The 11265-nt window shown below is 60.7% G+C and overlaps 2 protein-coding genes across 3 annotated transcripts in view; both read right to left on the bottom strand.

The window, feature by feature from the left end:
- Positions 1–402, bottom strand: part of SMARCB1 (SWI/SNF related, matrix associated, actin dependent regulator of chromatin, subfamily b, member 1) — a 26179-nt gene extending 25777 nt beyond the window's left edge. For both annotated transcript variants that reach the window (XM_006768869.2, XM_006768870.2), the window contains exon 1: positions 75–402. In XM_006768869.2, the coding sequence (XP_006768932.1) occupies positions 75–167 (93 nt within the window). In that variant the 5' untranslated portion in view covers positions 168–402. The remainder of the gene's footprint in view (positions 1–74) is intronic.
- Positions 403–983: 581 nt separating this feature from the next.
- MMP11 (matrix metallopeptidase 11) lies at positions 984–6136 on the bottom strand. Its single transcript, XM_006768872.2, has 7 exons — positions 5534–6136; positions 4500–4643; positions 4276–4409; positions 3921–4162; positions 3589–3805; positions 2649–2906; positions 984–1816 (listed from the first exon to the last, which is right to left on the bottom strand). Exons 1-7 carry the CDS (start codon positions 5812–5814, stop codon positions 1683–1685), a joined length of 1410 nt encoding a protein of 469 aa, XP_006768935.1. The 5' UTR covers positions 5815–6136; the 3' UTR covers positions 984–1682.
- Between the last annotated feature and the right edge of the window lie 5129 nt (positions 6137–11265).

Here is an 11265-nt window from a genome sequence, read left to right as displayed (position 1 = left end):
GCGTTCCCAGCGCGCAGACCCGCCCTGAGGCTCCCGCGGGCGACGGCCTGGAAGGAGGGCGGGCCGCACGGTACCTCGGAGCCGATCATGTAGAACTCGCCGTCGTCCTCTAGCTGGAACTTGACGGGCTTTTGCCCGAAGGTCTTGCTCAGCGCCATCATCATCATTGCGGCGGTGGAGGCGGGCGGCAAAGGCCGGGATGCGAGGGATCGGAAGGGCCGAGGCGTGTCCGGGGCGCGCCCAGTGGAGGGAAGTCGAAGCCGGGAGGCGAAGGGCGGGCCGGGCGCTCGCGCCGCCGTTGCCGCCGCCGGGATCCTCCGCTACCGCAGCAGACGACGACCAGGCCGCCCTCGGTGCGCATGCGCCGGCGTTGACGCTGACGCGCGCGCTGCCGCCGCCCAAACAAAAGACCCGGGCGCGTGCCCGCGAGTTTCTTAAAGGAACCCAGACCCAAAAGCTTCTCTTCCAGGCTGCTTCCCAAATGGAGATACCGAGGGACATTCTCACAGATAGAAATAGCAACAGAGGCCCTGACTCAGGCGGTGGCTTTCCCAGTCTCACAGCTGGGACTGGCACTCTACCCAGTGGAGGAGAAAGGAAGTGAGGCTGGGAGGAGGCCCGAGGTGACTGTGCCTCAGTTTCCCCACCCAGGAAACACATAAGAGGGCGCCTAGGAACAGTTCCGGGCCCACAGCCGTTCCTGCCACGGGAATGGGCAGGATGACAACACTGAGTGGTGTTGGCATGAGCCAAGGCTCCCTGGCTTGGCAGGATTCCAGCGTCCAGGTGGTTATTTGGTTTGGCGGATGCATCAGATGAGTGTTGGAGGGGAAGGATCCTTCTCCATTCCTTCCTTAACTTTGCGATTTGTGCCTGACAGTAAGCTGAGCCCTGTGGTGAAACTAGACAGCCCTCCCACCTCCCGAGCCCAGCTCTGCCCCCATCCTGGCCTCCCCATCACAGAGAAACCCCAGGCAAGCAGGTAGGAAATTATCATGACCATGTTTAATGAGAAACTTCAATTAAAAAAAAAAGGCTTTGTACACATATTTACATGGCTTTGGAAGGTCTCAGTGCTAGGATGAGGGGGATGGGGAGGGTCTGGCCCAGGAGAGGATTGAGGTATGTTGGGGCCTTCAGAGCCCTGGGTCTCCAGCAGGAAGCACCCCGCTCCCCGGCTGATTCTGGACCTTCTGGCCCGGATCTCGGGGGAACAGATCTCCAGGATCACCAACTGGAAGGCAGCCAGTTCCGAGCTGACGTCTCAGGAAAGGGCAGAAGGCCATGGGGCCCCAGGATCCATGTGCTAGCACCCCTGCAGGAATCTAGAAGCAGGGACAGAGCGAGGGCTCCAGCTCCCGCAAACCTACGGAGGTCCTTTCCTGAGGGACAGGGATAGAGAGCGAGGACAGCTCCCTGAGGTTCGACGGTGACCTGCACAGGTTGGGTAGAGCAGGCCCAATGCCACCCCCACCTGTAATGCCAAAGCCTCCCTGCCCAGTCTGAGACCGTTGCTGGCAGGTGACCACGACCCGCGTGGCCTTGTCTGCAGTTGTCATGTCTGACGAGACACAGGCTCTGCCTCATGCCTGATGCCCACAGTCACAAAGACGGCCACAGGTCTCTAGGGGAAGTCCGTGGCTGGGCAAGGGTCAGGGGCCCTGTGGGCATCCACGCCAGGGTTAGTGGAAAGTGTTGGCAGGTTCTGCACAGCCGAAGAAATCGGGGCCCACGCGACGGGGAAAGCCCTCCAGGACCTTCACCTTCACAGGGTCAAACTTCCAGTAGAGGCGGCCGCGCAGGAAGTAGGCGTAACCTGGGGAGAAAGGAGGGTCAGGCCTGGGCAAGTGGACATCAGGCTGAGCCGCGGGAGGGGCACAGGGGGAGGCCCGGTGGGCAGGCCTTGGTCACTGCCAAGTCCCTTGAAACCTGCAGGCCTCCAGAACCTCCTTTCCCTTTGGGGGAGCGCTTCAGCCTGACAGATGGGGGTGCTTTGGAGGCCCAGTTCCTATCTGCCAGGAAAGCAAGGCCCACTCCCCTCACTGGCCCTCCCTCCATATCGCTGCACCCACCAGCCGGATACATATGGGTATCTTGAGTCCTGTGGGTGCCATAGGCAACCTAGAGCCCGAGGCCACCGAGAGAGAGAGTTCTCCCAACAGGTCCCACTGTGGGAGATCACGAGAGAGAACACTGGACTGTGAGTCCCCAACCTAGTCCTTGGAGATGGCAAGAGGCCAGATGGCTCAATGGTTGGAAGCAGGGCCTGCCTGGGCGGTGGTCCTAGCTACCCACTGTCCACCTGGGTGACCTCAGTTAGGGAACCGCATCACCTGAACCTCTGTTTGCTCCTCTGGAAACTGGGTTCCTAACTGATACAGCCCCCGAGAATTGCGCGAGACATTTAGGGAGCTGAGGTGCCCGGAGCGTCATCAGTGTGCGATGGTCATTATTACCAGCCATGACCCAGGGACCCGGGCAAGTTCTTGCACCTCTCTGACTCTCAGTCTAATCTGCAACCTCGTGGTGTAGCACTGCCCGGGCACGAGAAGGGGGCTTGCTGGGGAGAGTGCTGGACAAAGGCCCTGTGATGAAAAACTGCTGCAGCTGCTGCACCGCTTCCCCCAGCCGCCCCGTCGCCAACGCACCATCTGCATCCTGGAAGGCGGCATCGACCTCAGAGGGCACTCCTCGCCAGTCCGTGGCCCGGCGGGGCACCTGGTTGTTCACGCGGCGGGTGCCGGAGTGGAAGCGCCAGTAGTATCCGTTTCGGAAGAAGTAGATCTTGTTCTTCCCAGAGCCCCAGACCAAGGCTGCGTGGACCGGGGACCACAGCAGGCCCAGCTCAGAGAGGGGTGCAGGGCCTACAACGGGCTTCTCACCGTCGTACATCCAGTACTGAGCCCCTGCGGAGAAGGGAGGCTGCGATGGGGCTGTGCAGCTGCCACACTGCAGCCATCATGGGCCTGCCCAACGGCGGCCACCGCCACAGGCTTCCCCGGCCTGTTTGGTTGTCCTGCTTGGCACCCTCAGTGCAGGGGGAGTTGGAGTCGGCAGGAATAAGCTGGGGTGGGGCAGGCGCTGGGATGCACCACGTGAGAAAGATTATTCTAAGTAGCAGAGAGGTGCCCGGGCTCCTGTTCCTTCCCCTGGCATCTGACTGCTCACCACCCCCTGGGCCTTTGCTCTGTCCCGGCAGGTCCTGGCTGGGCCTTTGTTTATGAAGTCCCTGCCACCTGGAATGCTCCAGGCTCCCTGCCGGTTGAGAGTTAACTGCACAGGCTCCAGGGTCGCCAGACCTAGATCAAATCCCTGCTTTACGTTTTCCAAGCTGTGCCTTGAGGTGAATCACTTCCCTACCTCTGAGCTGGAGGCCAATGCGTGGCCCACTGTGCAATGCCTTCTATTCTACGCCCACCTTGAGAGCCACCGCCTCCGGGAGGCTCCCAGCTGTGTCCAGAGCAGTGAGCCTTGCTCTCCCTTGACCCTGAGGATTCAGAGCACCTGCCCATCCTATTTGTCCGTCTGTCCCAACCCTTGGCTCTGGCACTCCCGGCTCTTGGAAATCTGAGCACAGCCCCCACTCACCCTGGAAGAACCAGATGTGGCCCTGGGCATCCTCAAAGGCTGCGTCCACGGGGTTGGGCAGTCCCCGCCAGTGGCGCGAGGCCAGCGCAGGGTAGCCAGGCTGCAGCTGGCCCCCGCGCAGCCGCCACACATAGCCTGCCTTGAAGAAGAACAGCTCGCCACGGATGGTGGCTGCCGCGTCAAAGGAGACCTCGCAGGCGTCTGGTGGAGCTTCCGGCTGGCGGTTGGGGGGAGAAGACCAGGAAAGAGTCCACATTGGAGCCATAGAGACCAGGGGGTGGAAGAGCTGGTGCAGGGCTCACCTCCTGTCCTCCCACCCTCCGGCACCTCACCTCCAGTGGTGCAATCTCGTTGGTGTCCACCCCAGCCTGGGGGCCCAGAGTTGGAGGCCTGGAGCTGGGGGCTGGCCGGGGCCGGCCGTACAGGTGCTGGATGCCCCTTCGGTCATCTGGGCTGAGGCTCGGTGGGTAGCCGAAGGTGTAGAAAGGAGCCATAAGGGCCTTGGCAGCCGTCGTGTGCTGTAGCCCGAGGATATGGCCAAATTCATGGGCTGCCACAAGCAGGAGGTCTGTGCCTAGAAAAGGGAAATGGCCTCCTGCAGCAGACACCCCAGCTCAGGGACTCGGAAAGTGCCCGTTCTCTCTGATCTTCAGCTGCCCATTCTGGAAAACGGTCCCCAGGCCATACCCTGGTTGTCCCCAATAGTCCAGGTCTCATCGTAGTCGAAGTGGACATCCCCTTCTCGGTTGGTCTTTGGGAAGAAGGCATGGGCCAGGACACCCCCAGGGCCATCAAATGGCAGGTCGTCCCCATGCCAGTACCTGCGGAGGGGCGGGGGTGGGGGAGGTGCAGAGTCAGCAGCTGCTGACAGCTGGGGCTGTCCCCAGAGGGGTTCCAGGCCACCGATTTACCTGGTGAAATCAATCATGATGTCAGCGTGGCCCTCATACACTTCAGTAAAAGTGAGTGGTGTCACCTCGCTCCACAACTTCAGGGCCTCCGCCATCGTCCGCTGCACCTGCTCCCGCACCAGCTGCCACGGGTACCGAAGGATCCTGGCGGGGAGGGGAAGGAGCCTGGGCCTCACTCAGGGCAGGCTCAGCCCCTGACGGCTACGGGGCCAGGGTCGCTCAGTGGGGGGTGGCAGGCACGCAGGACACAGGCCCGGTGACCCTCAGGTGTGATGCACTGGTGTGGGTGCACACAGGTGTCCGCATTCAGTGAGAAGAACACCGGACCAGGAGCCCCAAGACCCACCTTGTAGACCTGACTGGACCGCTCACTGTGGGGAGAACTTGACCCTTTGACCCGCCCCCTCTCAGTTCCCAGTTCCCACCCAAGACATTTCTGTGGCCCCCAGCAGTCTCAGCTCCCGGGCCATCTGATACTACAGTAGTCTTCATGTGCCTTCTCTCCCCAGACAAGTCCCCATCTGCACGAGGTAGAAGTTTCAACTCCTGCATCAAGGGCCTCAGGTCACCTGAGCTATCACCTGTCCCCTCACCCCTGTTCCCCACTTGCATGGGTCCTGAATTAGGATGCTGGATTGGAACAACGACAAGGTCAACGCCCAGCTCCCCAAGAGAACAGGTAGTGGCTGCCTCATTCCCCATGGAGTCCTAGGGCCTGGTCCTTAGTAGGTGCCCATAGAAGCTGCCTGCATGACCGAGAGCTGTGCGCCAGCAGGTCTGCGGGGCGGCCAGACATGGGCTGACAGAGGCACTGTCCCTCTGCCATGGGAGGGCGTATGTGTGGAGGGGTGCTGTCTGTGTGTACAATCTAAGTTGGGGTTCAAGAGTGCGGCCCATGGATGGCTCGGGGGCCAGTGGACACACAGGTTTGTGAACCATGGAGATCTGAAACGTCTCAAGAAGCAGGTGTAAGGGTGATGGGGCACACACGGACACACAGTGTTCTAGAGTTTGCTCATGGCGGAGGGCCCTACCTGTAGGTGAGGTCAGTCTTCTCCCAGCGCCCACCCGACAGCACGAACCGCTTTTGTCTGTTGCGGGCATTCAGCCCATCAGGTGGGTCAGGCACGCCGCAGCGGGGCGGTCTGGGGCCCCCGGCAGGACCCGGAGCCTCCTGTGCAGCAGGGGCAGGTGCCAGGCTGCTTGGAGGAGCTTCATGCCAGGCTTCTGGCCCCCTCCTCACCAGGTGGCGGCGGTGGGTGTCCTGGGCAGGAGAGAGGATGGGGAGGGGGCAGGTCAGGCCTCTACTCCTCATGACTCACTGTGAGGGCTGCGGGCTGTCAGCAGCCAAGCTCAGCCCCGGCCTGCAGTGTCTCTGGGCAAGCCCAGGGCAAGAGAAGGCGCGCTCCGGTCACACTGCCGGCCTTCGGCAGGAGCTGACTGGTTTCCTGATGGCTTGTTGCAAGGCCTCCTCCTGCCTGCCACTCCGCCTGGAAGGGCCCAGGGCTGCCTGTCACCTGCTCTGGCCATTTGGGCTGATGAGGTCTGAGTGGGGGCACAGAGACGATACTCTCCACACACACCCAGGAATGGACCCCACTGAGCTTCTGAGAGGCCAGGCAGCGCCTCCTGCTTCCCCCACCGCTCCCCCACCCCCCCAGCAAATACCATCTACCTCCCTTTCTTCCTGAGTCCCCTCCCTTCCAGTCCCCAGCTCCCATGTCATGTAAGCTACCCCTGCCCAGGACCCCCACCACAGACACTCTTCAGTGTGGAGGGGCTGCAGTCTGCCTTGATTTGCTTACCTGGCAAATGGGGCTAATTCCTCCCCATAGTGTTGATCTGAGGATGAGCCACGGTAATGCATTTAAAGCACATAGCCTGGCCCTAACCGGTTTGGCTCAGTGGATAGAGCATCAGCCTGCGGACTCAGGGGTGCCAGGTTTGATTCCGGTCAAGGGCATGTACCTTGGTTGCGGGCACGTTCCCCGCAGGGAATGTGCAGGAGGCAGCTGATCGGTGTTTCTCTCTCATCGATGTTTCTGGCTCTCTATCCCTCTCCCTTCCTCTCTGTAAAGTTGGCTCAGTGGCTTGAGCGTCCGCCTGTGGAGTAAAGGGTCCCAGGTTTGATTCCGGTCAAGGACATGTACCTTGGTTGCAGACACATCCTCAGTAGGGAGTCTGCAGGAGGCAGCTGATCGATGTTTCTCTCTCATCAATGTTTCTAACTCTCTATCCCTCTCCCTCTCTGTAAAAAAAAAATTAATAAAATATATTTTAAATAATAATAATAAAGCACATAGCCTGGGGCCAGATACCACCTAGTCTGGAAAATGGGTCTGATTCCTGAGGGCAGTTTTGCTCACACTTTACCAGGGCTGGGTGCACACGGCAGGGCTAGATGTGGTCTGCCAGCCCCCTCCATGCCCGAGTGTGTGTGTGTGTGTGTGTGTGTGTGTGTGTGTGTGTGGTAGGGAGCAGTTACCTGCTGCCCAGCCCCAGCAAGAGTCCCAGGTGCCCAGTGATTCTGACCTGGAGCTGCCACCCTCTGCAAGTCCCAGGGTTCCTAAAAGAGTTCTAGTTCATGAAAAAAGCAGAAGCTCAGAAAGGCTGGGAGACCCTGCGAAATCCTCCAGCCAGGGCATGGCGGGGCCAGGTGAGGACTCCGGTGACCCGGCGAGGCCCAGGCTGGCTGCGGACGCTGTGCAAGGCGGGAGGAGAGGCATGTGGCGCAGTTCGCCGAGACTCAGCGCCGGCCTGGCCTGGGCAGCGGTGGCCTCCCACGGCCATATTTGGGGTGGGAGCCGGGCCACCCAGGCCCCACCCTCAGCCTCGGCCTCGGCCTCAGCCTCTGGCAGCTCTCCCAGGCCCTGGGCTCCTGATCAGTGTCCTCGCCCCCCTCCCTCAAGCTCCCAATTATGGAGCCACCAACAACTCAACCCTCCAGAGCCACCCGACCCAACCCCCCGGAATACTCCACTATGAAGGGGTCTTCTGAACCCCGAGGCGGCTATGGAGCTACTTGGTATGTGGGGCCCAGAACCAGCTTTCCCTCGGTGTGAGCTTGCTTATTGAACGGTTGGGTACTGGGCTGTGCTGTTAAGTACTCATCACTGTTGCAGTTCCCCTGTATCGAGGCCAGGACCCTACGATTCGCTCCATGGACATGCTCTTAGCGCCTGATGGGCCCCCTCACCAACTCCACCTTCATCATGCCCATTTCTCAGACGAGGAAATGGAGCCCAAAGTCGTGAAGCAATTTGCCCAGGTAACAGCTGGCAGATGGCAGGCTGTCGGTGCCGCAGCCCGCCCTACCTGCTACCTCTGCTCTGCACTTTGGGCTGGAGTCCCCCTTCTCCTAGAGGAGGGCCCCCAGCTGGCCTCACCTTGGTGAAGAAGAGAAGGGATGGGAACATATTAAGCACCTGCGACTTCCCAGGCACTTTGAAGGCGGGCTCAGTGGACCTCCCCGCTCCTCCCATAAGGGGGGGGTGACACATGTGCCAGGTCTCACACTGAGGATGTGGAGCCCAGGTTTGTGTGACCAGCCATGAGGCCTGCCCCTTCCCCTCCCCACACCCCCCCTGACCATTAGGGTACAGTTTCCTCCCCCACCCCGGGGCAGGGGTACAGGACCCTCCCTGGGAAGGGCGTGGCCGGCTCTGTTGATGCCCCTGGGCAGAAATCTCTCCTCCTCTCTCCCAGCTCCCAGTGTGACCTGGAGCAGCCAGCCATGGAGGGAGGGTGGGGAATGGACACACACACCATCCCTTCCTCTCCTGCCCCCACAAGGCACCAAGTCCACCCCCAGAGACCTGGATCATGGTACCCTCCGTGCAGTAGAAAGAGCCACAGGCTGAGATTCAGAAGACCCAGTTCCATGCCACCGCACCCCTGGACGGAGTGGCCCTGGGCAAGTCACTGTCCTCCTCTTAGCCTTGATTTCCCCGGCCCTGCTCCTTGCCCCTGTGAGCCCTCCTGTCCAACACCTGGGACTCTGCTGTCACCCAATTCCCTAGCGCTCCCACCACCCCCCTGGCATCAGCTCCCCCAAAGTCTCCAGACTTTAAATCGTAAAAACAGGAGTTGCAGTCAGAAGGGAGCTTGCAAACCCAGAGAAGAAGAGTGACTCCTGCAGGGTCTCCCCACAAGCAAAGGCCTCTTGCTCCCTGTCTGTGCCACCCTCCTGGGTCTTGGGAAGAGAGTGAGCAGGAGACACTAGAAAGAAGGCCTCCAGCCAGGAGGATCTTTCGGGGGAAGCCCATCACTTAATAGCTCTTGGCTTCTTTTCCCCCGTTCCTGGGATGGGACACATGCTCCCTGCCCCGCTGACCTCCCACACTCCATCTTTCTGAGTCCTTCCTGGCCTGGGGCCACATGGCTGAGCTGGAAGGCCAGGCACCAGGCAGCCCACTGACTCCTCAGATGGGTATGCTGGCCCTCCCAAGGCTGCTGGGGTTCAGTGAGCTGTGTGGTGGGCCCTGGGGGTCAGGGAGCAAGCATTTTCCAGAGCCCATAGAGGTCAAGGACTTTCCCAGGGTCACACAGCAAGTGGGGCCAGAGCTGGTCCTAGATCCACGCTCACGCTCCCCCCACCCTCCCAGAGCTCTCCTCGCACTCCCTTAGCTCTCAGCCTGTCTCCAAAACCCATATTGCTGAGAAATGTTTCTTCTTCTGGTGCGCTCCCTCCTCCTGCGCCAGTATCCTCCCCTGCCAGCCTGTGTGCTGGGAGCCCAGCTCGCTCACCCCGTCCGCTGGCAAGCACTAAATCACAGCCTCCAACATCCTCGAGGAATTTCTCGGCTGACTCAATCTCTTGGCTGAGCTAGAGGCTCAAGGTCAGCCTCTGGGACAACTTCCAGTCAGGAAAATGGGAGGCATCCGGTAGAGGGGAGATAAAGGAGGACCCCAGACTAGGAGCCTGCTGGGGAAAGCCAGACTAGCTGTGCCCCTCCGTGGGCCTCAGTTTGCTCTTGGTCCAATAGAGATCATTAATCATACCGATGCCTTCTGCTGTTGGCAGGAGGTGACCCTGATAGGAGGCTGTGAGGAAGACAGGGGAGCATCATCATACCATTCCATTTAGCATCAAGCCCCTCTGGGGCTCAGAGAGGCCAAGCAACCTGGCCAAGTCACACAGCCAAGTCGGCAGGCAGGTCCGTCTTCTCCCCGATGCTGCAGCCTCATCTCCCCCTCTCACCCCTCCCCAGCTGGTCCCAGGGGCTTCGGGGCTTTCATCAACCCTGAAAGCAGCTGAACTGCGATGGATAAATATTTACATAGCTTTCCTGGCCCTGCCAACAGCAGCCCGGGGATAAACACATCAGGGCGACCCCAGATGCTCTCTGCATATCTGCAGTGACAGACAACAGCCCAGCTCAGATCTGGCCCCAACTGACCCTGCATCCATATCAACGGGGCTGCTACAGGTGACGGAATGTCTCCAGCGTGCCTGGCTGTCCCACTCCCCAAATTACCTCATGCAATAATCCTGAACACCCAACAGTGGGCACTGTTACCTCCCACCCGCTTCCGACAAGACGGAGAGGGTGAGGCTCAGAGGCACCAGAGGGCTCACCTAAGGTCACCTGGTTCAAACCCAGATCTCTCCCATTTCTGAACCCGCGGGTTCGACTGCCCCAAAATCGAGGGGACTGGGAGGGGCTGGGGAAGAGGCAAAGCTTCCAGGCTGAGATGCCTCACACTCACCCTATCCCACCCATCCTATCTCCTCTTGCTCCCACAGCCGGTGAGGGCGAGGCTGGCCAGGGCAGAGCTGGGGCGGCTGGACAGAGGGGCCCAGCCCGGTCAGACCTCCCTCCTCACCAGACCACACTCCTGCTTATCACACCGCCCAAGGGTTTCACACCTGCCTGAGCTCACTGGGTGGCTCAGCTGCCAATAGGGGTGGGGTGGGCTCCCAGGGGCCCACCGGCCTATAGTTGCCCAGGCTCTGACTCCAGGCTCTGCCTGGCCACCCCTGCTACTGGTCCCTCAAAGCCTCAGCTCGAGGGGAGCATGCAGCTTTCTGGGCACATGCAGGCTGTCACCCCTTCCCCCCCCCCCCCCCACGACTGGCCCTCCTCTTCTCCTCTCTCACATGAACTCGAACTCGCTTCTTGAGCTCACACATTCTTCCCCCTTCCCTTGCTCTCCCACCCCTTTGCTCTCTGAGGTTCTCAATGCTCCACCCTCAGCCCCCCCTCCGTTCTCACTCTTCCCCCTCCCCTTGCTCTCCCACCCCTTTGCTCTCTGAGGTTCTCAATGCTCCACCCTCGGTCCCCCTCCGTTCTCACTTTCTCAGTCACACACACACACACACACTAGCTCTCAGCTCCTGCTGTCCTGGCTCCAAGCCTCCCAAACTTGCCACTGGCAGGTGCCTGGGCTCAGACACCATTTCCCGCAGCCCAGGTGCCGGCCTCCCCAGCTCTTCCCGAACCCTCCAGCCCACTGCACACCTGGTGGCGTGCTCACGAAGGCCACATGCCTAGCGGCTGACACCAGCCTGAGACCTGCTCTGCGTTGTCCCTGACAGAGGGCCCTGTCACCACTCCCTCTGCTCCTGCCCTCGGCACACCCCAACATCTGCGGCTGGGGCGCAGCGGAGCGGGTTCCCACGCTGATAGGGGGCGTGTGTCCAGCGCCGAGTCCCCGCCTCACCAACCCCGGGCGATCCCCATGCAGGCTCCCCTTGCACACCTCCGGGGACGGGCAGCTCACTATCTATCACGGCCACAAACAGGGACCCAGGAGAGGTTTTGGA

The sequence above is a fragment of the Myotis davidii genome, unplaced genomic scaffold (assembly GCF_000327345.1).
Source record: "Myotis davidii unplaced genomic scaffold, ASM32734v1 scaffold223, whole genome shotgun sequence".
NCBI classification, from domain to species: Eukaryota; Metazoa; Chordata; class Mammalia; order Chiroptera; family Vespertilionidae; genus Myotis; species Myotis davidii.
Note: the sequence above shows the minus strand (reverse complement) of the source record. Positions and strands in the feature narration are given on the sequence as shown.

Bases quoted from the DNA above. Each gene is read 5' to 3' on its own strand.
- MMP11 (XM_006768872.2), bottom strand. From the start codon at position 5,814: ATGAGGAGTAGAGGCCTGACCTGCCCCCTCCCCATCCTCTCTCCTGCC. The intron at 2,907-3,588 runs GTGAGTGGGGGC...CCTTCTCCGCAG, and splicing joins CCACATCTGGTTCTTCCAGG to GGGCTCAGTACTGGATGTAC. The intron at 1,817-2,648 runs GTGCGTTGGCGA...CTTTCTCCCCAG, and splicing joins CGCCTTCCAGGATGCAGATG to GTTACGCCTACTTCCTGCGC.